At 41.1% G+C, this 27,101-nt stretch overlaps 1 protein-coding gene across 5 annotated transcripts in view; it reads left to right on the plus strand.

Annotated features, from left to right (window-relative positions):
• fbxo21 (F-box protein 21) overlaps positions 1–27,101 on the plus strand; it is a 62,963-nt gene that overhangs the window by 32,408 nt on the left and 3,454 nt on the right. For 4 of the 5 annotated variants that reach the window (XR_015072329.1, XR_015072330.1, XR_015072328.1 and 1 more), the window contains exons 9-10: positions 853–985; positions 7,478–7,668. Coding sequence is in view for 2 of the 5 variants with exons in the window: in XM_085961755.1 (XP_085817881.1) it covers positions 853–985; positions 7,478–7,668 (324 nt within the window). In the remaining 3 variants the exon portion in view is untranslated. Of the gene's footprint in view, positions 1–852; positions 986–7,477; positions 7,669–8,553; positions 8,635–27,101 lie in introns of all 5 variants that reach the window. The other variant, XM_085961757.1, reaches the window with a different exon arrangement.

A 27,101-nucleotide genomic window follows, 5' to 3' on the forward strand; every position in this document is an offset into this window, starting at 1 on the left:
GATCATTATATAATTGGTTTGAACTTCCAAATACTTCAGTTATTCTAAAGATTTGACAGTTTGTAGGATATGACATTAGACTCCCATATGAGCTTGTTAAATACTTGGGGAATTGTTAAACATGACAGGCCATTTGTGTCTGTTGCTTCAGAGAAATTTAAGCAATGCCACTGGAGCTGAAGCTGTTTCAGCCTCCTTCATCTTATGGAACCATCCTGTTACCACGCTAGGAAATATTATGTCCAATTTCTTGAGCAGTACCGTAACCTTGTTTTATAATTGTAAAGTGGTAGCACTCTCTCCTCTGAGTCAGAAGGTTGAGGATGCAAGCCCTACTCCAGGACTTGAGCACATAATCTGGGCTGACATTTTAGTGCAGTACACAGTAAGTGCTGCATTATCAGAAGTACTGTCTATCAAATGAGGCATTAAATGGAGGCCCCATCTTCCTGTGCAAGTGAATGTAAAAGAGCCCATGACAATATTTGAAGACGACCAGCAAGTTCTCCCGGTATCCCGGCCAACATTTCTCCCTGACCCAACGCCACCAAAAAAACAGATTGACTGGGCATTCATTTGCTGTTTGCTGGGCCCTTATTGTGTGCAATTTAGCTGCCATGTTTGCCAGCATAACAACAATGACCACACAGGATGTATGTAATTGGCTATGATGTATTTTGGGAAACTGAATAAGTGAAAGACCCTATACAAGTGCAAGTTCTAAATTGTTGCTATCTAGGATAAATGGCTGCATTATAAAGTGGAGCACATAATTGTAAAACTTAAGAAAAGAAACACTTTATAGAGAAGTGCTTCCTTATGCATCGACCTTAATTATTTTGTTGTTTACAGAGAGGGCAGTGACCAGTCTTACCAATTACTGCGAAATGCTCTTGATTTGTATCTCACCTTGGCTCCTGATGATGTTCAATACCTCATGCTTCAGGCCAGACTTTACTTTCACTTGGGGATCAATCCAGAAAAGGTAATTGGTGAAATTGGGAGTCTCTGTTACAGGTTGAGCGTCCTGAATCCGGCAACCTCGGGACCGAGGCCGAGCCAGTTTTCATGTTTTTCCGGACTTCGGAACATGTTTCTGATGTCCGAAGTCTGGAAATATCGCAACCTGGGCTTGGGCGTTTCCGGACTTTGGACATCAGAAACACGTTCTGAGTCTGGAAATGCCTGGGCCCAGGTTGCGATATTTCTGGTTTTTGGACATCACCTTGTAGCTCTTCTCCTCGCCAGCCTTGTAGTCTTCGCTTCTTTGCAACGCATGGTAAGCCTCCCTCTCTTGTTTTTGTAACTGTACTTAATATGAGCTTCCCGGCCTGTATCTTTTGCTACCATCTTCAAATTTGAAAAGCAATGTACAGTACTCAGTCATTTTTTGACTTTTCACTGGGCCCGGCTGGCGGCGGAAACGGTTTGACAGGGTGTCTGGATTCCGGAACATTTTACGGATTCTGGACGACCCTGCCACCAATCGTCCCACAGTCCGGATTCCGGAACTCCGGATTTTGGACGCTCAACCTATGCTAGTTAGACTCACAGATGGTTGCTGGTAGGCGTGTGGAATGCTTGACATTGTTATTCAATGGGTGGTCATGTAGCATAGTTGGGAAAAAAAATAGTAGCTTTGCGTTTTCTGCCAATGACAGTTTGGAAAGTAAGCCACATCTGACATACAATTCGAAATGGTAATTGAACTGAACGTCCATTTTCTTGTTGACACGTTCCTGGTCAAGATATGGCAAACTACAGAACACGTCTGTTACTGAATGTCAGTCTGCCCTCAATTATTCAGTACAAGTTATTCTCCACAGTCAGGACTAAGTTAATATAACTGTTGGAGATATGCGGTTAGGTACTTAATATGAAGAATACACATCCCCATAGAAATGCAGCTGTTTGGAAAGTCAATACCTCACTTCGTATGTAAGATGTGATTCTCCACATCTTGAACTTCTGCTCTTAACATACTGTTGGGCAGAGACATTGAATGAAGCAAGGTGCTTCCCCATGGCTAGTGGAGAGCCAGTGTGTTCTCCCACTACTCGTAACTACTACCTGCCGAGTGACTCCACAAGGCCTGAGTGCAGGTCTCTAGGACTGTCATCAGTCAGAGAAAGCGTGAAGCAGGGTGGGGGCGGGTGAATAAAATACATTTTTAAAACAAATACTTTACCTCCACCATAGTAACCGCCTTTGTTTAAAAAAGAGATGCAGTATAGTAGCTTACAGAGCAGAGGATTGTGAGTATTCTAAACTACAGACAAGAAGGAGCCAGGATCAATCCCTGGTTTATGCGGAGTTAGCTGATCTCAGCCAGGACAGCGGTTGGGGCACTAAAATTGGCCTCGGCTCTCTTGACAAGGAAGGGAAAAATCGGTTTCTGCTTCTGATTGCTATCTACGACATCTTCTGAAAGGTGCATGTGTGCAAATGTCAGGTGAGAATGACGTAATGCACCCCATTGTTCAGCACCTGTGAAGCAGACCTTGTTAGAAATTCGGAGGGGAGTAGGGGTGAAATTCAGCAACAAAAAAAGGAAGAGTCGTGAAAAAGAAAATAGCTGCTTATAACTAGCTGAATGCACAGATGGCCTGCTTCTTACTAAGTGTGAAAAAAATGAGCCTGTGCTAGATGTTTTTCTTTGTGGAATTTCTTTGAGTTTCTGTGAATTAATGTGGAAAATTGATGCTGAATAATTCTGTGATAGTGCGACTGAGAAAGGAGTATTTTCTCAATGCTGCTGAAGTACAAGCCTCTCCACACCCCTGTGGAGGGCAAAGATTATTGATCTTTTTCCTGGTACATGCCTATGTTTAGATGCTGAAGCCTGTTTGCAATGCTACTGTTGTGCTTTAGTTTTATGGATCTCAGTTTGCATTTGTAAGTAGGGAATTGGATCTCGACTTAAAAAGGAAAAATGTGCAGGGCTATGGGGAAAGAGCAGGGGAGTGGAAGTAATTGCTAGCTCTTTAGAGAGCCAGTAGAGGCACGATGGGCCAAATGGCGGCCTCCTGTGCTGTTTGATTCTATGAAGATATGCTATAAGTACACGCAAGTGGGGCCATTCTGTAAAACCAAACTAAAACAAATTTGCAAATAAAAGCCAAATGCTAAAACCAACTTCACTAATAACCCAGTCTTGGAGCTGTAACCAAATCTTCTGCAAAAAAGGAAAGCTGACTATTGAATTAGTCAGCTAGAAATACAATGAAACCTGTAAATTATGGACACCTTGGGGACCGGTATCAGATGTCTTTTTTCAGGTGTCCTTATTTTCAAATTGGTTAATGTATGTACTGTAAACATTTCCCCAACAATCTTGAAGAACCAGCTGAGATTATGATCAGTATTCGATAAGGTGCCACATAAAAGATTATTGCACAAGATTATGGCTCATGGGGTTGGGGTAATATAGTTGCATGGATAGAGGATTGGTTAACGGACAGAAAACAGTAGGGATAAACAGATCTTTTTCAAGTTGGCAGGCTGTAACTAGTGGGATGCCGCAAGGATCAGTGTTGGGGCCTCAGCTATTTACAATCTATATTAATGACCTAGATGAAGGGACCGAGTGTAATGTATCCAAGTTTGCCGATGATACAAAGCTAGTGGGACAGTAAGCTGTGTGGAGAACACAAAGAGGCTGCAAAGGGATATAGATAGACTAAGTGAGTGGGCAGTAAGGTGGCAGATGGAGTATAATGTAGGGAAATGTGAGGTTATTCACTTTGGTAGGAAGAATAGAAAAACAGAATATTTTTTAAATGGTGAGGAACTTTCAAATGTTGGTGTTCAGAGAGATTTGGGTGTCCTCGTGCAAGAAACACAGAAAGCTAGCATGCAGGTGCAGCAAGCAATAAGGAAGGCAAATAGCATGTTGGCCTTTATTGCAAGGGGGTTGGAGTATAAGAGTAAGGAAGCCTTGCTACAATGATGGTGGAGTCCAGCACGTGAGTACAAAAGACAAGGCTGAAGCATTTGCAACTATCTTCAGCCAGAAGTGCCGAGTGGATGATCCATTTCGGCCTCCTCCTGAGGTCCCCAGCATCACAGATGCCAGTCTTCAGCCCATTCAATTCACTCCACGTGATGTCAAGAAACAGTTGAAGACACTGGATACTGCAAAGGCTATGGGCCCTGACAACATTCCGGCAATAGTACTGAAGACTTGTGCTCCAGAACTAGCTGCGCCCCTAGCCAAGCTGTTCCAGTACAGCTACAACACTAGCATCTACCCGGCAATGTGGAAAATTGCCCAAGTATGTCCTGTCTACAAAAAGCAGGACAAATCCGACCCGGCCAATTACCGTCCCATCAGTCTACTCTCAATCATCAGCAAAGTGATGAAGGTGTCGTCGACAGTGCTATCAAGCGGCACTTACTCAGCAATAACCTGCTAACTGACGCCCAGTTTGGGTTCCACCAGGGCCACTCAGCTCCTGACCTCATTACAGCCTTGGTCCAAACATGGACAAAAGAGCTGAACTCAAGAGGTGAGGTGAGAGTGACTGCCCTTGACATCAAGGCAGCATTTGATCGAGTGTGGCATCAAGGAGCCCTAGCAAAACTGAAGTCAATGGGAATCAAGGGGAAAACTCTCCATTGGTTGGAATCATACCTAGCACAAAGGAAGTTGGCTGTGGTTGTTGGAGGTCATTCATCTCAATCACATGACATCACTGCAGGAGTTCCTCAGGGCAGTGTCCTAGGCCCAACCATCTTCAGCTGTTTCATCAATGACCTTCCCTCCATCATAAGGTCAGAAGTGGGGATGTTCGCTGATGATTGCACACTGTTCAGCACCATTCGAGACTCGTCAGATACTGACGCAGTCCGTGTCCATATGCAGCAAGACCTGGACAACATTCAGACTTGGGCTGACAAGTGGCAAGTAACATTCGCACCACACAAGTACCAGGCAATGACCATCTCCAACAAGCGAGACTCTAACCATCTCCCCTTGACATTCAATAGCATTACCATCGCTGAATCCCCCACTATCAACATCCTGGGGGTTACCATTGATCAGAAACTGAACTGGACCAGCCATATAAATACTGTGGCTACAAGAGCAGGCCAGAGGCTGGGAATTCTGCGGCAAGTGTCTCCCCTCCTGACTCCCCAAAGCCTTTCCACCATCTACAAGGCACAAGTAAGGAGTGTGATGGAATACCCTCCACTTGCCTGGATGAGCGCAGCTCCAACAACACTCAAGAAGCTCGACACCATTCAGGATAAAGCAGCCCGCTTGATTGGCACTCCATCCACCACCTTCAACATTCACTCCCTCCACTCTGCGCACTGGTACACACTGCGCACTGTGGCTGCAGTGTGTACCATCTACAAGATGCACTGCAGCAACTCGCCAAAGCTCCTTCAACAGCACCTTCCAAACCCGCGACCTCTACCACTTAGAAGGACAAGGGCAGCAGACGTATGGGAACATCACCACCTACAAGTTCCCCTCCAAGCCACACACCATCCTGACTTGGACCTGTATCGCCGTTCCTTCACTGTCGCTGGGCCAAAATCCTGGAACTCCCTTCCTAACAGCATTGTGGGTGTACCTACACCATATGGACTGCAGCGGTTCAAGAAGGCGGCTCACCACCATCTTCTCAAGGGCAATTAGGGATGGGCACTAAATGCAGGCCTAGCCAGCCAGCGACGCCCACATCCCATCAATGAATTAAAAAAAAATAAAAAAAAATTGTACAGGGCCTTGGTGAGACCACACCTGGAGTACTGTGCACAGTTTTGGTCTCCTTATCTAAGGAAGGATATACTTGCCTTGGAGGCGATGCAATGAAGGTTCACTAGATTGAGTCCTGGGATGAGAGGGCTGTCCTATGACGAGAGATTGTGTAGATTGGGCCGATACTCTCTGGAGTTTAGAAGAATGAGAGGTGATCTCATTGAAACATACAAGATTCTGAGGGGGATTGACAGGGTAGATGCTGAGAGGTTGTTTCCCCTGGCTGGAGAGTCTAGAACTAGGGGGCATAGTCTCAGGATAAGGGGTCAGCCATTTAAGACTGCGATGAGGAGGAATTTCTTAACTCAGAGGGTTGTGAATCTTTGGAATTCTCTGCCCCAGAGGGCTGTGAATGCTGAGTCTTTGAGTGTATTCAAGGCTGAGATAGATTTTTGGACTCTAGGGGAATCAAGGGATATGGAGATTGGGCGGGAACGTGGAGTTGAGGTCGATGATCAGCCATGATCTTATTGAATGGCGGAGCAGGCTCGAAGGGCCGTATGGCCTACTTCTGCTCTTACTACTTATGTTCTAATCAGCCGCAGCAATGCCAAGAATCCCCCTCCCACACACTCGCGTTCAGCTCTGTTCACTTAACAGTTTTGCAGCCTAAACACCCATTTTATTTCAAACCATTCTCACTTGGAGCAGAGTGTAACTTCAGTAATGAACTGCGTTTCTCAGTTCTACTTACCAGCATTAGGGCAATAAAAGGGGGAAATGTGATGACAGGTTGTGCCGGTATATTGAAGCTTCCAAAGGCATGTCTTCGAAATTATTGAGAACATTTGGGAGGGAAAACACAACATATCACATTATGTATAGGAGTGAAACTCATGTTTTCAGGTTGAGCATTGAGTTTGCAGGTAGACTAACTGATAGCTGGGACTCACAGACCTGTCCATCATTCTATAGAGCAGCAGAGAGACCCGGGACAGCCAACCACCATCGCTCCTCAAAGAAGTGGATCCACCATCGGAAGCCGAGGGAAAGAAGACGATGGCATGCCCGGGGGAGAGGAGCTGCCAGCAGCCGCTGAAAGAGTGCATGGACACAGCGCCGGGGTCGGAAAGGATGGCCCCTCTCACTGTTCCCACACGCTTTCCTCGCTTTGGGAGGCTGGTCAGGTCAGCGTGAGGCGGTAGCATGTTTGTGAAAGAAACTGCTTTTGTTGAATGGGGAGCTTTCTATCCAGCATCCATAGAGGCAGAGAAACCGTTCTATCCCTGGGATAGGACCGTGCAAGCATTCAATCCCAGAGATAGAGCAGTTTTTCTGCTTCTATGGATGCTCGATAAAGAACTCCCCATTCCACAAAAGCCGTATCTTTCACAAAACGAGCTAATCTTTGTGCACTGACCTCACGAAGTGATGGGCTCAAGAGAATTTGGGGGCAGAAAGGGAGCAAGCTGCAAGGGGAAGCGCCAGTGAAAGTTCCAGATACAGTAGCTTTGCAACAAGCCATGCCCCATGTTTTAAGTTTAAAAAAAAAAAGGCTTGGTGCATTGAAGGCTGTCTGTAGTTCAGAATTTGCGAGTGTCCGTGTATTTTTTACCATGTAAGCTATTTGTATCTCTCTCTTAGTAGTATCCATTTTTTTGCAGGTTTCTGTTTTTTGGGAGTGTCTTGTTTATACAGGTTTCGCTGTAGTTTTGTAATTGTTTGCGTCCATAAACTCATTCAATTCAGTTGCTTTCTTTTTCGTAGGTGTTGGATATTCTTCAGCACATACAGGCTGTGGATCCCTTACAGCATGGTGTGGTGGGGCACTTAGTCCAGCTAACCTTGGAGCAGATTGCACGCAAGAACCAAACAACTGAAGTGCAAGTAAAACATCATACAGATGAGAAGCACAGAAAAATACAGTTTTCAGTGGGGCTCATTATGAAGCACAAAAGGTAATTTTGATTCACTGTGTCCAGTGTGTTACAGATATGTCCAGGTTACCTCTTAAACCCATATATCTCAATTAGCCTGAGATTATTAGTGTCAGATAAAGGGATATTTTTTCAATACTGGTAAAACAGAAGCCTTCTAATGATAACAGTCCTATGGAGGCAAACATTCCCCTTATCCTATCATTCCTGTTTTAACAAAAAAAATAACAGTGGTATATGTATTGATGCTAGCTGGTAATAATCAGTCCTGTAAGTGCTGAAGATTGTTTTTAACTTTCTGTCTACTAGAAGGTTTGCATGAGATGATAAAGGGTTGTGGGGAGTGAATTGACCTATTGAATTTTGTGGGGTGTGTTCTATATCAATACCAGGAAGCACCAAAAATAAACATGTATTTTTATTAAATATGAACAGAAAATGCTGAAAATATTCAGCAGGTCAGGCAGTAGCTATGGAGAGAGAAAAACGAAACTGTTTCTCTCTCCACAGATGCTGCCTGACCAGCTGAGTATTTCCAGCATCTTCTGTTTACATTTCAGATTTTGCCTTTGTTACATGTATTTTTATAGTGCCTTATCATATTTCTTCGAACAACCTCAAAGTACTACTGAATTAACTGGAAACATTGTTATGCAGGCAAACATTACCACCAACAAAAGTCGATTGTGAAAGAAAGGTCAATAAGAGTTTGAGAGTCATGCGAGAAAGTAAATTTTCCAACTAGGTTGCTTATATAAGCTGTTTCTAATTAATATAATTATCTCTGGTTGCATAATGATTGACCCCCACGTAAAGGCAGGATGCATAGGTTTTTTAATGAAAGTGAGGTCTGGTTTATGCTGATGATGCTTCTTTCCTTCTCTCATATTTTGCCATGTTATACAGGCAGAATAAAAAGCTATTCACCACTCATCGTGCCATGTATTTATGAATGAATATCCTAATATTTTATCATCCTGATGTGAGGTAAGTATTTTGACATCCCAGGATTCACTCTTTCCTAATTTGCGCTCACATGCATCACACGCTATACAAAACCAATTTGTCCATTAATCATTTATATCATTTGAATTGATTGTTTCTGTTGTGAAAACAGCTATTCCCTTCTCCCTGTTGTGACCTAAACCTCAGGAAGTATTTTGTGTTATTGAATTACAGTTGATTTGCTAGATAAAGCTAATCACAGTCTGATCTCTGTTGTGAAAATGCAGTAGAACTGTAATTATTTGTGCTCCCATTATTCCTAAGATTGTGTGTGAATAATAGGATCGTAGAAGTTGGGGCAGAATTTTGTTGTTCTTTCACCTCCATTATTCTTCCCACATGATCCCAGCCGCAGGGGCTACCACAGACATGGGAGAGCTGGCCAAAAACTCCCCCAATGTCAATCACTGCCTCCTTCCAGCTACAAAAGTAATTATTCTCCTGTAGCAATCCATTTGGCAGCTCACTCAGATCTGTGCTAGAGATTGCTGAAGCTGAATGAATACTGCCTTTAGGGTGCATCTCTGTTGCTGGAAGGTTGCTGGTTAGCTACAGACGGCATGTTTTTGACCAAGTGCTTTTGAATTTGTGTTGGGCCCAGAGGCTCAATGGTGATTGGGTGTGTGGGGAGCTGTGAGCTGATGAATAAGCTTTTCTTGCATAATTGATCTATCAGCTGATCTGCATGCAAGATACAGAGCATCTCATTAGAAGAAAAGCATTTAAAATATACTCATATATATATATATATATATATATATATATATATATAATGTTACACATGTACTGTAATCTCTGCACAGTACTTCAGTATTGGAAAATATAAATAAATTGTTACATTTTTTAACAGGACTGAGGTGGGTGGATTCAGAGTGACCGAGCAATCCAAATTCAGAGCAGCAATGTAATTTGGGGATTCATAGAGTTGTGAGGCTGTAGAATTTACTTTCAAGATCAATGGTTGAGGCAGAGATTACATCAGCATTGAAGATTAAATTGGATAGGTGGATGAAAGAAAAGGTGATAAAGGGATATGGGAACGGGGGTGGGGCGGTGGCAAATATGAATAGAACTATTTGCCGTCGTGGAGCGTAAATGCTGACAGACTGGTTGGACCAAATGCCTGTAACTTCTGCGTATTTCAATGATTCTTGATTATCCATCAGTTTTTTTTATCCACCAGAAGCGGCTCCTCTATTATGGTGGAGAGTCAACGTTACGCTTTAGTTTTAATTTCTTGCAGTGTAAACCATTTGCGTTTTCTTCTGAAATACAGTTGCCATAGTTATTACCTTATTTCAAGTTTTTTGTGGATTACTACTGTTTTACAGTAATATAGTTGATGATCTTTGATGTTGCTCATGGGTAGTCTTGGATCTGAAGCATGGTTGTGATGCTTAGCTGCTAAGATGGAGCTGTGTATAACATTATCTGTCCCTTTAAAGCCACTGCTCTGGTATTAAATGGGCAAGTCCTGAGTTCAACTAGAAGCTGATTGTTGAAGGAAGTTTGTGTAGATTGGCAGCTATTTGTAAATATCCAGTAATTGCTCAAGATCATAGAAGCCAACAGGAAATGACTGACTTTGTTTCTTTTTGACAAATACTTTTGATACTTTGAAGTTCACGAAAGAAGAGGATGAAATTAAAATGTCGCAGAAGAGAAGGGGGCAAGTAGAGATATTAGATAGGATACAAATAGATAGAAAGGAAGTGCTAAATAGGTTGGCATCACTCAAAGTTAACATGTCACCTGGTCCAGATGGGATGCATCCTAGGTTGCTGACGGAAGCAAGGGTGGAGATAGCAGAAGCTCTGACCACAATCTTTCAATCTTCCTTGGATATTGGAGTGGTGCCAGAGGACTGGAGGATTGCAAATGTTACAACCATGTTCAAAAAAAGTGTAGAGGTATAAACCTAGTAACTACAGGCTAATCAGTCTTATATTAATGGTGGGAAAATTACTAGAGACCATTGTCGAGGACAAAATTAATTCTCACTTGGAGAAGTATATGAGTTAATAAGGGACATCCAGCATGGATTTGTTAACTGCAAATCGCGCCTGACTAACCTGAGTGAGTTCTTTGATGAAGTAACAGCGAGGGTTGATGATGGTACTGCAGTAGATATATATGGACTTTCAAAAGGCATTTGCTAAAGTAACAGATAACAGACTTATTTGGAAAATAGAAGCACTATTAAAGAAGTAGTAAAGGAATGTTGGTAATTTGGGTACGTAATTGGCTAAGGGATAGAAGCCAGAGAGTAGCGGCTAACTGATGTTTTTCTGACTGGAGAGAAGTATACAGTGGGGTCCCCCAGGGATCAGTATTGGGACCATTGCTTTTCTTATATATAAATGACCTGGACTTGGGTGTAGGGAGTATAATTTCAAAGTTTGCAGATGATACAAAACTTGGCAACATAGTAAATAGTGAGCAGGATAGTAGCAGACTTCAGGAGGACATGAAACAGACTGGTGAAATAGGCAGACATATGGCAGATGCAATTTAATGCAGATATGTGTTAAGTGATGCACTTTGGGAGAAACAACATGGAGAGGCAGTATAATCTAAATGGTATTATTTTGAGGGGGGTGCAAGAGCAGAGGGGCATGGAGCTGCATCTTCACAAATCTTTGAAAGTGGCAGCGAAAGTTGATGAGGCGTATAAGAAAGCATATGGGATACTTGGCTTTGTAAATAGGGGCATTGAATACAAAAACAAGAAAGTCATGCTAAACTTTTATAAATCACTGGTCAGGCATCAGATGGAGTATTGTGTACAATTCTGGGCACCACATATTAGGAAGGATGTCAAGGACTTGGCGAGAGTACAGAGAAGGTTTACCAGGAGGATACCAGGAATGAGTGACTTCAGTTGTGTGGAGAGATTGGGGAAGCTGGGATTGTTCTCCATAGAGCAGAGAAGGTTAAGGGGAGACCTAATAGAGGTATTTAAAATAATGAGGGGTTTTGATGGAGCAAACAGGGAGAAACTGTTTCCTCTGGCAAGTGGGTCGGTAACCAGAGGTCACAGATTTCAAATAATTGGCAAACGAACTAGAGGGGAAATGAGGAGAAACTTCTTCACACAGAGGGTTGTTAAGTTCTGGAACGCACTACCTGAAAAAGTGGTGGAATCAGATTCCACAGGAACTTTCAAAAGGTAATTGGACATGTACTTGAAGAGGACGCGTTTGCAGAGTTATGGGGAATAGCTGGGTTGTGGGACTAACTTGGACAGCTCTTGAGGCAAATGGCCTCCTTCTGTGCTGGAAGATTCTATGAAGTGTGATGCCTGAAGTATAACTCATGCTTTCTTAACTATCTATCTGCCCATCTACCTGTAGAATTGTTTTCATTCCAATGAGAGATTGTGAATTATTTATAACTATCTAAATATGATATTGATATAATCATAGCGTATGTGTCAGACTTTGTTTGATAACGCTCCTGTGAAGCACTTTGGGATGTTTCACTATGTTAAAGGTGCTATATAAATGCAAGTTGTTGTTATATACCTTAAAAAGATGTTTGTACAGATTTATTAATGGGTCCTTAGGCTAAGATGCTTTCTCTGATTGAAAGAATGAAGAGGTTTCTACCTTAAAGTCTCTTAAATGGACAAATGCCTGGATTTTACCAATTGATGTTTTCCCTGATGATAGTTCCATATTTTTCAGTGTTTGCAGTACAATTGAATGTTTTGGCGATTCACTTGATGCTTAATATTTCTTCACAGTGAGCTCAATTTCTATGCAGGAGCGGTGGCCAAAGTGAATTTGTCAAGAAGAAGCCATAATGTTCAGTGCTATCTTGTATAGTTTTGGCCTATAACATCAGCTGTTATTTGTTGATGCTATTACTGTATATAGAAGTTGCATGCCAGAAAGATTTTTTTCCCCTCCATTTTCATTGGCCATTTGACAGCTGAAGATGCGTGACAGTTCACAGGTGTACCCAGGCTAATGTCATGTGTGCCATAATACAGAGGTTTATTCTGTACAGGTATATAACCTGAGACTCATGGGCCAGATCCTGGTCACTTCTGCTGCAGAACACTCTGCACCTCACAACAGATTGTGAAATAAAGCTAATGCATTAATCAGTACTCTGCTGAATTCATGTACTGCTGCAATTAACAGTAATGGATTTAATCCTAACTGGCAGCTGACTATAGTTAATAGTATATATCTTAATCAGTATTTATTCAATTCATTAAATGAGGCAAACATGATGTACAGCAGTTGTGGCCTCACAGTTCCCAAATCAATCCTGCCAGCATAAAATAAATAGCAGGAAAATTGTAGCAAGCCTAGCAGCTGGTCCCGTACAATGCATAATCATCAATCAATCCTCTCTAGCTCACTACCAATGCACGTGGGAACAGGAGACACTTGGCAGTGGGGAATGGCCTGCAAATCTCAAGAAAAGAATAAGTCCCATTATAAAACTACCGATTGAGGTAAGAAGTGGGGGCAACTTACTGGACTATCGCAGCCTACTTCCACCACGACACAAAAGTATATAAAATTATTTATACACGACAGGTTTACTAACTGGAAGAGCCTTTCGTCTACAGTTACAATCCAGGTGCAGATCTACACAAGTACTCTTCAGATTACAAAAATACTCGGTGTGTTTCCAAGGGGTACAATTTATTTTCTACCCTCAAATAACAATCTCTAAATAAATAAAAGTCTATCGTGTGGAGACAGCCAGAAGATTTGTTTAAACCACTCAGCAGTACAGTTAATCCTTAAAATCAATCTTTAAACAAGACTTTAAAAAAAATCTCAGTGTACAAATTATCTAAATCTTACATTCCTTGAGGAAAACAGATGATTATCAGATCTGGTATGTGCACTACAAAATGTAACATTTGTCACATGCTATCCATATTCCAGAATCAGTTTCCACTTACTACAATATTATTTCTATTCTAGTTTGTTTTCTTTACCTTCCCATTAGTTACAGATATAATGCAAGAAATTGTTTCACCTGATTCATTTATTCTCAGCATTCAATATAATGCCACAGTTATGCCAAAAATGGTGATGGCTATTTACGATCTTATGAACTAACGTGCCAGAAAGTATCCTCTTTGAAAGGCAAATGTAAACAATGGCCTGGAATTTGTGGTCCATGGTGATGACGAACTGGCAACGCTCGCCGTCATTTCGTCTTTGAAACTGACCACAACTTCAGGATTTAGCGCATTCGTAGCCTAACGTGGAAATCCCGAATTTGCAGTCTGTCATTTACTGTTCCTCCACAGGCTGTGCTGTGCCTCTCTTTCGCTTCCCCCCCCCCCCCCCCCCCCCCCCATCTCACCCAAACAGAGCCGACAATCAGTGTAATCTTCAAATCATGGAAACTGACAAACTTCAGCTCTTCCGCGGGAATTACACTGTTAATTACCGCTTTAAAAGTTGGACCTTTTCGAATTAGGTGGAACTGGGGTTTTAACAGTGTATTGACTGCTACACAAAGGGTATGACCCTGAAAAACTAATTTTAATTTTGTGGAGTGTCAAATTTATCCATTTTAATAAAAAATTAAAAGTTTTAAGAAACATTAATAAATGTAAATTTTTTAAATTTTTAAAAAAAGTTTGTTCATTTTTTATTTCAGGTTATGTGCGAGCCCCAATCTTTGTTTTGCTCCCTCTAACAATTTAAAAAAGTTAGAATCAAAGGAGCTTACCCACTTCCTGGTTTGCTGTCTGAGAATTCTGTGTTTTGATTGGCTGCTTAGACAGCTTGTTGATGTCACAGCAGCTCTTCGCTGGGAATCCCCATTAACTTGCGTTGATTTCAGTTATGCGTCGGAAAACTTTAAATTACGAGATCTTTGTGCGCAGCTTACTTCAGGGCCAGCGGCGAACGCCTTTGCTTCGTCGCTGACCGCTTTGTAAAGGTCTGTGAAATACTCACTATGGCTGCTTTGATTCCAAGGCAGTTATTTTGATGTTGGACCATGGGGTTCCATAGGTGGAGGAAAATTCATTTTTAATTTGCTGGTGGTTCCTGATCAGGTGAGGACTAGCACAAAGAAATGCACTCCAGTATACATCCTGCTTGTAAATTGGTTGGAAATGGGATTATGTAAAGTTCTATTACCAAATTAAACAAATAAATGTCTAGAACCGTGACGATTTGTAGCCCCAATCACATAACATGCAAAGGCTCTGAACTTTTACTCTATGATATGTATTAGTGACTAGGGTATACAGGGCATAATTTCAAAGTTTGCAGATGACACGAAACTCGGAAATGTAATAATCAGTGAGGACGATAGTAACAAACTTCAGGAGGGCGTAGACATATTGGTGAAATGGACAGATCCATGGCAGATGCAATTTAACGCCGCAAAGTGATGCATTTTGGTAGGAATAATGAGAGGTAATATAAACTAAATGGTGCAGTTTTAAAGAGGGTGCAGGAACAGAGAGACCAGTTGAGAAGGCCTTTTATATATTTTTAAAAAAGCATATGGGATCCTTGGCTTTATAATCAGGCATAGAGTACAAAAGCAAGGACGTTATGGTAAACCTTAAATCACTGGTTAGACCCCAGCTGGAGTATTGTGTCCAATTCTGGTCACCACATTTTAGGAACAATGTCAAGGTCATAGAGAGGCTGCAGAGGAGATTTACTAGAATGGTACCAGGGATGTGTGACTTCAGTTACATGGGGAAACTAGAGAAGCTGAGGTTGTTCTCCATAGAGCAGAGAAGGTTAAGGGGAGATTTGATAGTGGTGTTCAAAATCATGAGTTAAACCGATTTAAGGTAATTGGCAAAAGAACTAGAGAGGCGAGATGAGGAGAATTATTTTTTTGAACGCAGCGAGTTATGATGATCTGGAATGCACTGCCTGAAAGGCTGGTGGAAGCAGATTCAATAATAATTTTCAAAAGGGAATTGGATAAATACTTGAAGGGGAAAAATTTTCATTTGGGAAAAGGACAGGGGAGTGGGACTAATTGAATAGCTCTTTCAAAGAGCTGGCACAGGCATGATAGGCCGAATGGCCTCCTGTGTTGTGTGATACTATAAAATCTGAATTTGACTTTGGGGATTTTGTGGCAGGTGTGGCAGAAAAAAACTTCTGCCTTTATATTATACAGTTTTTAAAATAGCTAGAGTTAAGATATAAGCTGTCATCTAATTTACAAAATGTCAGATTTAGTATGCATGGATAGATAGCTGATAAAATAATTCCCTTTTGTAAACTGGGAACAAATTTGCAAGTCCCAACATGTACAAACTGACAGTGGTTGAGTTAACTTGTTCCCTTGCATACTGAGCTTTTACAAAAATCTGTGATAAGTATGAAACCCATCTCGGGAAAACATGGAGAAAGCAACAACTCAAAAAGTGTAAAATTGTTAAACACTTAGTTGGTTTGTTTACTTGAAAAGAAATGGTTCAAAAATGAAAGAATACAATTTCATAAATCTCAGCTGTGGTTTTGCAGCTTTAGTTCCAACAAAGACATCTAAACTCTGTGCGAACTGGAAGTTACATTGTCCACACACAACTACCAAGACACAAACCTGACTTTTCTGTTTAAAAGTCCTGTTGCTTATCAGATGGTAAAAGGTATTCCTTCAGCTAAACATTGGGAAGACTGAAGCTGTTGTTATTGCCCCCTGCCACAAACGCCATACCCTCGCCACCCCCCTCACTGCCCTTTGCCCTTTGTCTCCGGCTAAACTGGATGTTTGCAACCTTGGCATCCTATTCGACCCCAAGCTGCGTTTCTGATGATTATTTTGCACCTTTCAGAAGTGACGGGATCAATGTGGACATACCATGTATTCTTCAATGAGCAATATACTGCATTGGTGGTTAATTGTTATAACCTGGGCATGCTAACTCAAACATGGCAGGTGTTGGTTCATCGTAGACATGGTCTGATTATGGAAACTGCATTAAATGCAAAGCAAAGGTGTTAGGGAAAAAAAAAGTCTGAATTATAGCAATGGGATTATGTAAAGTTCTCTCATTAAATGATACAGATAATTATCAGGAGTAATGCTGTCCTTGGCTCTATTTACATAACATGCATGACCTTTGAAATCTTTTAGTCAGTAAAATTGGTCTTCGACTTCTGAAGGATTTGATGGTAAGTAAAATCTAGACAAACAAATTGTTCCGATGAAAAAAAGCCATTCAGCCTTTTGAATGTTGCTTTTGTCTAGCACTCCAATTTACTCAGCTTAGCAAGTCGATAACCAGTACCCATAAATTTCTTCCCTAGTTTCTCAAGATGTATGTTGTCTGGCCCAAGGGATCATTTACTCTTCAGTCCCTTTAATCAAGTGATTTTTTTACTAAAAACAAAGGTGGAGAGTCAGAGTGCAAGTCATTTTACGCCATGACATAGTCTGATGAGAAGAATATGTATATTTGTGGAGAACAAGATTAACATCCCAAGTTGTGCAAGGGTTTATGAAAGGACATGGTCTTTGGATACCCCTCATTGTCCAGGTTTGTGAGAACTGCTGAAGATGAAGATTGCCACTTGTGGGTTATGTAAATACTTTATAGGTTGCATAGGATTATATAGGATACGACACAGAAACAGGCCATTCAGCCCAACCAGTCTATGCTGGTGTTTATGCTCCACTCGAGCCTCCTCCCGTCTTTCCTCCTCTAAATCTATCAGCATAACCCTCTTCCGTTCTCCCTCATACACTTGTCTAGTCTCCCTTTAAATGTATCTATACGAATTAGGAGCAGGAGTAGGCCACTTGGCCCCTCGAGCCTGCTCCGCCATTCAATAAAATCATGGCTGATCTGATTACGCCACATTCTCGCCTACCCCGATAACCTTTCACTCCCTTGCTTATCAAGAATCTATGTACCTCTGCCTTAAAAATATTCAAAGACTCTGCTTCCACCGCCCTCTGAGGAAGAGAGTTCCAAAGACACACGACCCTCTGTGAGAAAGAAATTCTCCTCGTATCTGTCTTAAATGGGCGACCCCATATTTTTAAACAGTGACCCCTAGTTCTAGATTCTCCCACAAGAGGAAACATCCACCCTGTCAAGACCCCTCATGATCTTATATGTTTCAATCAAGTCACTTCTTACTCTTCTAAACTCCAGCAGATACAAGCCTAGCCTGTCCAACCTTTCCTCATAAGACAACCCGCCCATTCCAGGTATTAGTCTAGTAAACCTTCTCTGAACTGCTTCCAACGCATTTACATCCTTCCTTAAATAAGGAGACCAATACTGTATAACTGAAGCATAACCTCCCTACATTTGTATTCAATTCCCCTCGCAATAAACGATAACATTCTATTAGCTTTCCTAATTACTTGCTGTACCTGCATACTAACCTTTTGCTATTCATGCACTAGGACACCCAGATCCCTCTGCATCTCAGAGCTCTGCAATCTCTCGCCATTTAGATAATACTATTTGCTTCAACCACTCCGTGATGGCGAGTTCCACATTCTCACCACTCTTTGGGTAAAGAAGTTTCTTCTGAATTCCATATTGGATTTCTTGGTGACTCTTTTCTATTGATGGCCTCTAGTTATGCTCTTCCCCACAAGTGGAAACATTCTCTCTGTATCCACTCTATCAAAACCTTTTATAATTTTAAAGACCTCTATTAGGTCACCCCTCAGCCTTTTTTCAAAAGAAAAGAAACTCAGCCTGTTTACCCTTTCCTGATATGTATACCGTTGCATTTCTGGTATCATCCTTGTAAATCTTCTCTGAACCCTCTCTAGTACCTCTATATCCTTTTTATAATGTGGCGACCAGAACTGTACACAGTACTCTAAGTGTGTTCTAACCAAGATTCGATACAGGTTTAGCATAACTACTTTTCAATTCTATTCCTCTAGAAATAAACCCGAGTGCTTGGTTTGCTTTTTTTAATGGCCTTGTTAACCTGTGCCGCAACTTTGTGATTTGTGTATTTGTACTCCGAGATCCCTTTGTTCCACTACCCCACCTAGACTCGCACCCTCGAAATAATGTGACTATTCTTTCTACCAAAATGTAATACCTCACATTTATCTGTGTTGAACTTCATTTGCCAATAATATGCCCATTCTGCAAGTTTATTCATGTTCTCCTGTAATTTGTTGTAGTCCTCCTCAATATTGACTATCTTCCCCCCCCGCCCCCCTCCCCATTTGGTGTCATCCGCAAATTTGGAAATTGTGCTTTTGATTCCAAAGTATAAATCGTTAATATTAAAAAAAAAATTAAATTCATTTTTATGGGATGTGGGCGTCGCTGGCAAGGCCAGCATTTATTGCCCATCCTTAATTGCCCTTGAGAAGGTGGTGGTGAGCTGCCTTCTTGAACCGGTGCAGTCCGTGTGGTGAAGCTACTCCCACAGTGCTGTTAGGCAGGGAGTTCCAAGATTTTGACCCAGTGACGCTGAAGGATCGGCGATATACTTCTAAGTCAGGATGGTGTGTGACTTGGAGGGGAACTTGGAGGTGGTATTGTTCCCATGCGCCTGCTGCCCTTGTCCTAGGTGGAAGAGTTTGCGGGTTTGGGAGGTGCTGCCGAAGAAGTCTTGGCGAGTTGCTGCAGTGCATCTTGCAGATGGTACACACTACAGCCACGGTACGCTGGTGGTGGAGGGAGTGAATGTTTAAGGTGGTGGATGGGGTGCCAATCAAGCGGGCTGCTTTGTCCTGGATGGTGCCGAGCTTCTTGAGTGTTGTTGGAGCCACATTCATCCAGGCAAGTGGAGAGTATTCCATCACACTCCTTACTTGTGCCTTGTAGATGGTGGAAAGGCTTTGGGAGTTGGGAACAACAGTGGTCCCAGCACTGATCCTTGTGGAACACCACTACCCGCCTTCTGCCACTGTGAATAGCTACCGTTTGACCTAGCCACGTCTTTTATTTCTTACAATTATTAGCCAGCAATATTTTGTACTTACAAAGTAGTTACCTTACCCAAGTCTAGACAGTTTCTATAAACCTGCACTTCAATGAAATGAGGGTTAAACTATCGATGTTAGTTGGGATGTATTGCCCAGCATTACCTCACTTGAGGAAAAAAGGAAATATATATAGCCAAGAAAAGTGTAAGCTAAATGCAGAATGGATAAGTAGAACAATTAAAAGGCAATTAAAGAGAAACAATCTATTCAAAACCTATAGGGTAAAAGCCAGCCTGGGAGTGTTTTGGCTGAGTATAAGAGATTGCTGAAACAGGCTATAAAATTCCTTAAAGATGCACAGAAGGTCCTGAAGACGAAGAAGGAGCAAAAGAAGGTAAGTACAATAAAAAAAAATAGTTCATCAATATAACAGCAGAAGAGTGGTTAGGGAGAAAGTTAGAATTCTGAAGGATAAAATTAATGGAGAAATTGAAGGTGAAGGAAAAATAGTAGAGTTACTTAATTTATTTAGAAGTATTCAGGAAGGTGGAAAATACTGACTTGCTATCCAATTTTTATAGTACAACCCCAGAAGATTTTGAAATCAGTGTGGCAGCAGTATTTGTTGGTTAAAGGGACTGAAGACTAACAATCCCCTGGGCCAGGCAGCATATATCCAAGGAAACTGGGGAGGAATTATTTTGGTACTACCTATAGATATGCTAGGCTGAGTAAATTGGAGTGATCGAGGGAGATGACATTTCGTGGACGGCATGGCCTTTTTTGCCCTTTTATGTTCTTGCTTGGTAACTCCTATTTGAACATGTAGAAAATGAGCAACTGCTGCCCCATACCTAACTAGCACTGCGCTAACCACACGGCTGAATCATGTTGCTATTAAGTATTTCAACATTGTATGCCTTTTGATCCCATATTTCAGCAGCTTGTTTCTATGTAATAATTCCATGTCTAAAGATTTCATATTTTACAAGGGAAACACTTGTCTGAGAGAATAGAAATGGCAAAATCTCAATCAGTTGTGGTTTTAGGTGCCTATTTTATCCCATTTATTTCCAAAGTGACTCTCCCGTGTTTCCAGAATCTGAAATGGTGTACATTTGGTGCCTTGTTCAACATCATGGACTAAATGAGTACTGTATTTTATATAAAACTGTTTAGCAAAATATTATACACATTTAATTCCAACTTGTGTTTTTGCTGATTAGCATTTACAGCAAAATTACAGTGTAATATATCAAATCTGATTATGAGCTCCGAGTGCTGTTACTTTTTTCCCTCCCCATCTCCTCTCCTGAAAGCAATGACTCTTTGCTGTGACGTGGAACCACAGGCAGCGAGCAACCTTCAGTACTTTGCTCAAGTGGCTGCTCTTCATGTGTAAGCCTAGACAGTGAGTGTGGGGTAGGCTATTCAACTATGTAGGAACAGCCTTGACCAGTTGAATCTTCTTAGGTTCTTCATCCTTGGTTCCGAGGGACTGCCTAAGAAGATTCAACTGGCCAAGGTTGTTCCTACATTTTCAGCAGGAGTTACTAGTTAGCAATCAGGATTGGAAATGTTGGCTAATTTTCCTCTGCTTAATACAGGGCCATTGAGGCCAATTGTAGCATCTCTGTTACTGCCTGGCAGAAATGAGCGAACTCAGCACAGACTGTGACTCCGCTACTCTCAGCCATTGCTGCTGCTTCTTGACATAATTGTTTTTCCTAATGCCAGAAATAATTATGTCCAGAATTTTCTATTTCTATTTCCCAAAGGTCAAGATTTTAAGCTCACTTAATTATGTAAGTAGAATTTTGAAATGTAAAATAGAGAAATTATGTATGTATATATATATATATATATAATAAACTATTCATGACTTTAATAATCTGTAAAATATATTATTTTAACACCTAACTATTTCCATCACAACATTTTAATAGGCCAAATTTTGCAGGGTTAGTTAGACATATGACTGCACGTTTAGTTTTTTAAAAGTTTTTGCCCGCAAAGTTGCTGGAAGTGCGAGCTGCTAATGGTGTGGCCAGGGCAACTGGGACCTTGGTCGTCGTCGTACGTGTCTTCATACTGTTCCCTTTTGGGGAACTGTATGAAGTGGTGGAAGGATTTCTGGCCGTGATTAACGCTCCTTCCGTGACCGTAACCATCTTCGTACCAGCCATTAGGGTGGTTAGTCCTATGGCGGGAGGGTTTTACGGGCTCCCACAACCCATACGAGGGGGGGGGGCCACCCACACCCACGGACGCAAGTTTCCCGCTGGATGTCAACCCAGAATTTAGAGCCAGAGCTCCGACTCCACTTGCCGGGACTGTCTGGAGCGGGGTTCGAAACCCTACGCCTTCTGGCCCAGCGGCAGGGATGCTACCGCTACGCCAAAGGCCCACTCCTGGGACCTTGGTGAACAGGACAAACAGTGTATCCCCTTCACCAATGAGATTAAAGGATTAAGATATAAACAGTGGAAGGACTGAGAAGGAGGGTCAATTAGAGTGGGTGAATTCAATGTCAAATAAGTTACAGAAAGAGAAATAAAGAGAGGGAAAGAAAGACTGAATTGAAAGAGAGAAAAAAGAGACGGAAAGGAAAAGTGGGGGAAAAAATAAGAATGTAACATTTGATATTTTTTAAATCTCCTAAAACAATTCACAACCTGAAGGAATGAGACTCCACGCTTACAATTGTTTACTTTCTGGGCAAGAGAGGTTGATTAACAGTCATTAACAATGATCACTTTGTTAAAAGAGTACTTGCGCTGATTATGTGGCAAGTTTAACGGACAATTAAGGTGCAAATGCAGCAACTTCATGAAAATGACGGAGATGTTAAGGGCGAGTTGCCGTTTCTGCAAAGTTAATGGCAGAGCGGTGCAAACTGGCCAGTAACTTGTGGCGATTTGCAATTCACGGAGTATCTCTTCCATGCCAGAAGTTGCTGGCCGATTTGTGCATTAATAGTGGCGTGCGTCGTTCGGACACCATTATTTTTTCAGCAAAATCTGGCCAAGTATCTTTTCTGTCATATAAGTCAAGCTTCGCACATAGATTGGAAGAAACCAAGTAAACTACATTATGATTACATTTGGCATTTTCTAAAATTTAATTGGGATGGTGTATATATAGAGTATAAGGTGTTTGTCAAGAAGGCAATAATTCAAAAAAGGGGTTTGATGATCGAAACATGTAATTGAAGCGACCAATAAGATCAGCAGTAGCTAAATATTACATTATGGTCTGTAATCCACTCCCATTTTTTTATTAATATGATGATGGGAGCCCTAACAATCACTGATAATGTTGTAAATCTGAGTCTTTGGGTTATTTAGTAATTGAGGTCTTCATTATATGTTTGCATTTGTCAGTGTGGGAATCATTAATGGTCTGTGAGATGCAGAAAATTTGGTGCTGATTAACTCTAACTCTAATCAGGGCAACAGATGACCAACATTTAATTAGAAGCCAAGAACCGAATTGTTCCGGTGACAAAAGCCATTGTCTCCTTATCCACTTTGTCAATATGCATGAAGGTATTCAATAATCTGTTTCGTTGGCTTAATTAGTACTGTAAAAGAAATAGCCTATCTTGTATTTGAATGCTAAGGTTCCTTATTCTAAATGAAAAAATAAATTACTGGATATCTGTTATACCTGTTGTAGGTTAGTGCCCAAATAAAATAGTGTTCACTCTGTAGGTATAAAGTGGTTTATAAAACTGGCACGCTGTTGACAGCTACTGGTCGTTTGTAGCTACCTCTCCTTAATATGATAACTAATCAAGTGGGAAGTTTCCTAGACAAATAGCTCTGGGTTGACCCCACTGCATGTTGACCATCTTTATTACAGGAAACTTCGTGATATCCGGGACCGGCGTGATGCCGATCTATGAAAACTTCTGACAGACCAGCGCTAATGTTGAAGCATACGGAGGTTTTCATCTCCGTATCTGACAACAAACACTGTTGCTTAGCAACAGCTTGGAAACAGTCGGCCCGTACCTTGGAAGCATCTCTGTAGCTTAGCAACAGCTTCAGAGAGGCTTTCCAGAGACTGACTGTTTATAAAAATAAAAAAAATGCTAGGAGAAGAAAAAAAAGAAGAAAAAAAACCTAACAAAACGGCTGCTGATTTCTGCCGTTAGATCGAGGTTTCTGGACATACAACCTCCGGATAAACCAAAGTTTCCTGTAGTAGCTTCATCAAAAACATTTTAAAGACTTTAGTAGATCTTATTCATGAGTAGTCTGGGACAGAGAGAGAGACTGGGAGTGAGAGAGTGAGATTGGGAGTGAGAGAGCGAGATTGGGAGTGAGAGACTGGGAATGTGAGAGAGAGAGAGAGAGACGGAGTGTGTGAGAGAGAGAGAGAGAGAGAGAGAGAGAGACTGGGAGTGGCACACTATGTTACAGCTTGCCATAAACAGGGACAACCACTAAATATAAGAAAAGAGTATATATAAATTATATGAAAGTATATTTATACACTCAGGGATATATCTGTATTTTTGTGTACAAACATGAATGTTTTTTGATGCTTTGGCAACATAAGATGTAACTTGTCATGCCAATAAAGCGAATTGAATTGAATTGAGTATAATTTCTGATGTTTGATGTGGTCCCAGGGTAGACTAAATGTGTCATAGAATCATAGAATGATACAGCACAGAAGGAGGCCATTCAGCCCATTGTGCCTATACTGGCACTTTGACAGAGCTATCCAATTCGTCCCACTCTCCTGCTCTTTACCAATAGTCCTGTAATTGTTTTCCCTTCAAGTATTTATACAATTCCTTTTTATTAAATCTGCTTCCACCACCCTTTCAGGCAGTGCACGCCAGATCACAACTCACTGTGTAAAAATTGTTTTCCTCGTGCCGCCTTTGGTTCTTTTGCCAATCACATTAAGTATGTGACTTCTGGTTACTGACCCTTCTACCACTGGAAACAGTTTCACCTTATTTACACCATCAAAACCCTTCATGATTTTGAACACCTCTATCAGATCTCCTCTTACCTGTCTCTGCTCTAAGGAGAACAACCGCAGCTTCTCCAGTCTCTCCACATAACTGAAATCTCTCATCCCTGGTACCATTCTAGTAAATCTCTTCTGCACCCTCTCTGATGCCTTGACATCCTTCCTAAAGTGTGGTGCCCAGAATTGAACACACTACTCCAGCTGAGGTCTAACCAGTGTTTTATAAAGGTTTAGCATAACTTTCTTGCTTATGTACTATATGCCTCTATTAATAAAACCAAGGATCCCATATGGTTTTTTAACAGCCTCCTCAATTTGTCCTTTTATCTTCAAATATCTGTGTACATACACCTCTGGGTCTCTCTGTTCCTGCACGCCGTTTTAAAATTGTATCATTTAGTTTATATTGCCTCTCATTCTTCCTGCCAAAATGGATCACTTCACACTTCTCTGCATTATATTTCATCTGCTGTGTTTGCCCATTTCACCAGTTTGTCTATGTCCTCCCTGAAACCTGTTACAATCCTCCTTGTTTTTTTTTACTATATTTGGGTTTCGTGTCGTCTGCAAACTTTGAAATTATGCCCTGTATATCCAAGTTCGGGTAGTTAATATATATCAAAAAGAGCAGTGGTTCTAATACCGATCCCTGGGGAACACCACTATATACCACTCCAGTCTGCAAAACAACCGTTCACCACTACTCTCTGCTTTTGGTCCCTTAACCAATTCTGATTCTATGCTGCTACTGCCCCTTTAGTCCCATTGGCTTTAATTTTGCCAATCAGTTTATTATGTGGTACTTTATCAAATGTTTTTTGAAAGTCCATATACACAACATCAACCACACGATGCTCATCAACCCTCTCCATTACTTCACCATGTCAGTGATTCAGATTTACAGTACAGTATATCACATGGCTGATACAAGGCAAAAATATCATGCATATTATTGATACCGAAAGATACATACCCATAGATATATTTGTAATACTATTTATGTACTATTTTACAAATCTTGCTTAAGATTTTAGCAACTTTGTTGTTTCCTCCCCAAAACTGCTTAATCTGTTACTTGCATCTACAGCCATCCATTAATATTATAAAAAGAGTACCAGAAACTTTCTGATATCCGGCACAGACGGGACCGACATGTTGCCGGTTCATCAACAATTCCGGATAACCGAACGCTATAGTAAAAGATACGGAGCTCAGAGCTCCGTATAAAGCAACAAACCCTGTTGCTTCAGCTTCAAAACAATCGGCACAAGTTGTAAGCATCTCTGTAGCTTAGCAACAGCTTCAGCTACACCCTTGCACAGCAACAAATGGAGTAAAAAAAGTAACTAAAAGTAAAAAAAAAAAAAAAGTTACCTGAACCGACTCCTGAATTTTGCTGGTGGATAGAGCGTTCCGGTTATTTAGGGGCCGGTTAATCGAAAGTTTCCTGTATTTCTGTACAGAGTTCCTGGCTGTCACACTTTAGAAGACACATACTGTTTAATACAAATTTCTGTGTCACATTTTACACTTCATTTGCTCAAATTTCATATCCATAAAGCATTAACAAATCATAATTCTGAGGGGGGTCATTTTGCCTTTGGGTGATGGTATAAAACGGTGATTCAGTTCAGTGGAAATGGAAATTAGGAGAGATGTTCAATGGGCGGCTGATCCGATATCGCCTGTTTTACACTATCACCCAAAGTCAAAATTACCCCCACAATCTCAACAAAAACAAACGATTGGGAACATCAATAATCGCCAAGCTCCAAACCCTGTCAATAAAATATTGCAGAAGCAATGAAATTGCTCTAAATATTGCATACTTTCAGCTGCCATGTTCTTTTCTGGATAACTAAAATATCTAATGCTCAAAATCAATCTGCTAACATAAGCATGAAAAATTCTATATTTTAGAACGTCATTAAATTTACTCGGGCCATTCTATTTTCTGTGTTTAAAGCATGTGTAAGCTATAATCCTCTAACTGCTAGTTGAACTGAATCCTTGCACCCCACATATGTGGCCTATACCTAAACAGTCCATGCACGTGTGATTGAGGCGTGTGTGGTTTGTCTTCCTTGAGAGCCAATTGTCTTCTATACTTGGATCGCATATGTATGACCTGTGTCCAAATGGTCTACAAATAGACGATTGGCCTATGTTCTGCGACTGCTAGTTGTGTTCAATAGTTTGATCGCATATAAGCGACCTGTACCCCAGTGATTCAGGTATGTGTAATAGGGGCCTATTTTTTTTATTATATACAAAGGGTTGCCTTATAGTTACACTTTTGTTTTGCATATTACTTAGATTCAAAATAATCTTATTTTTAATTTAAGCCCCTTGTGCATTATTCCTGAGTTTATTTTTCTTGAATGCAGTTTAATTCTTTTACTGCACTGCAGTTACTCAGTTTGTGAAGCGTAGATTTGTGCCAGATGAACCAAAAGGGTTTCACAAGTTTGCATTTTTTCGGAGTTCTGTTTTTAGATTGGTATTGGTTAATTAAAATCTTATTTTATGTATAACTAGTTGGTCTCTTGTGGCATTGCTCATAGAAAAAAATATTAATCATC

This window comes from Somniosus microcephalus, chromosome 19 (genome assembly GCF_052327205.1).
Source record: "Somniosus microcephalus isolate GS21.2 chromosome 19, FLI_Smic_1.0, whole genome shotgun sequence".
In the NCBI taxonomy this organism is placed as follows: Eukaryota; Metazoa; Chordata; class Chondrichthyes; order Squaliformes; family Somniosidae; genus Somniosus; species Somniosus microcephalus.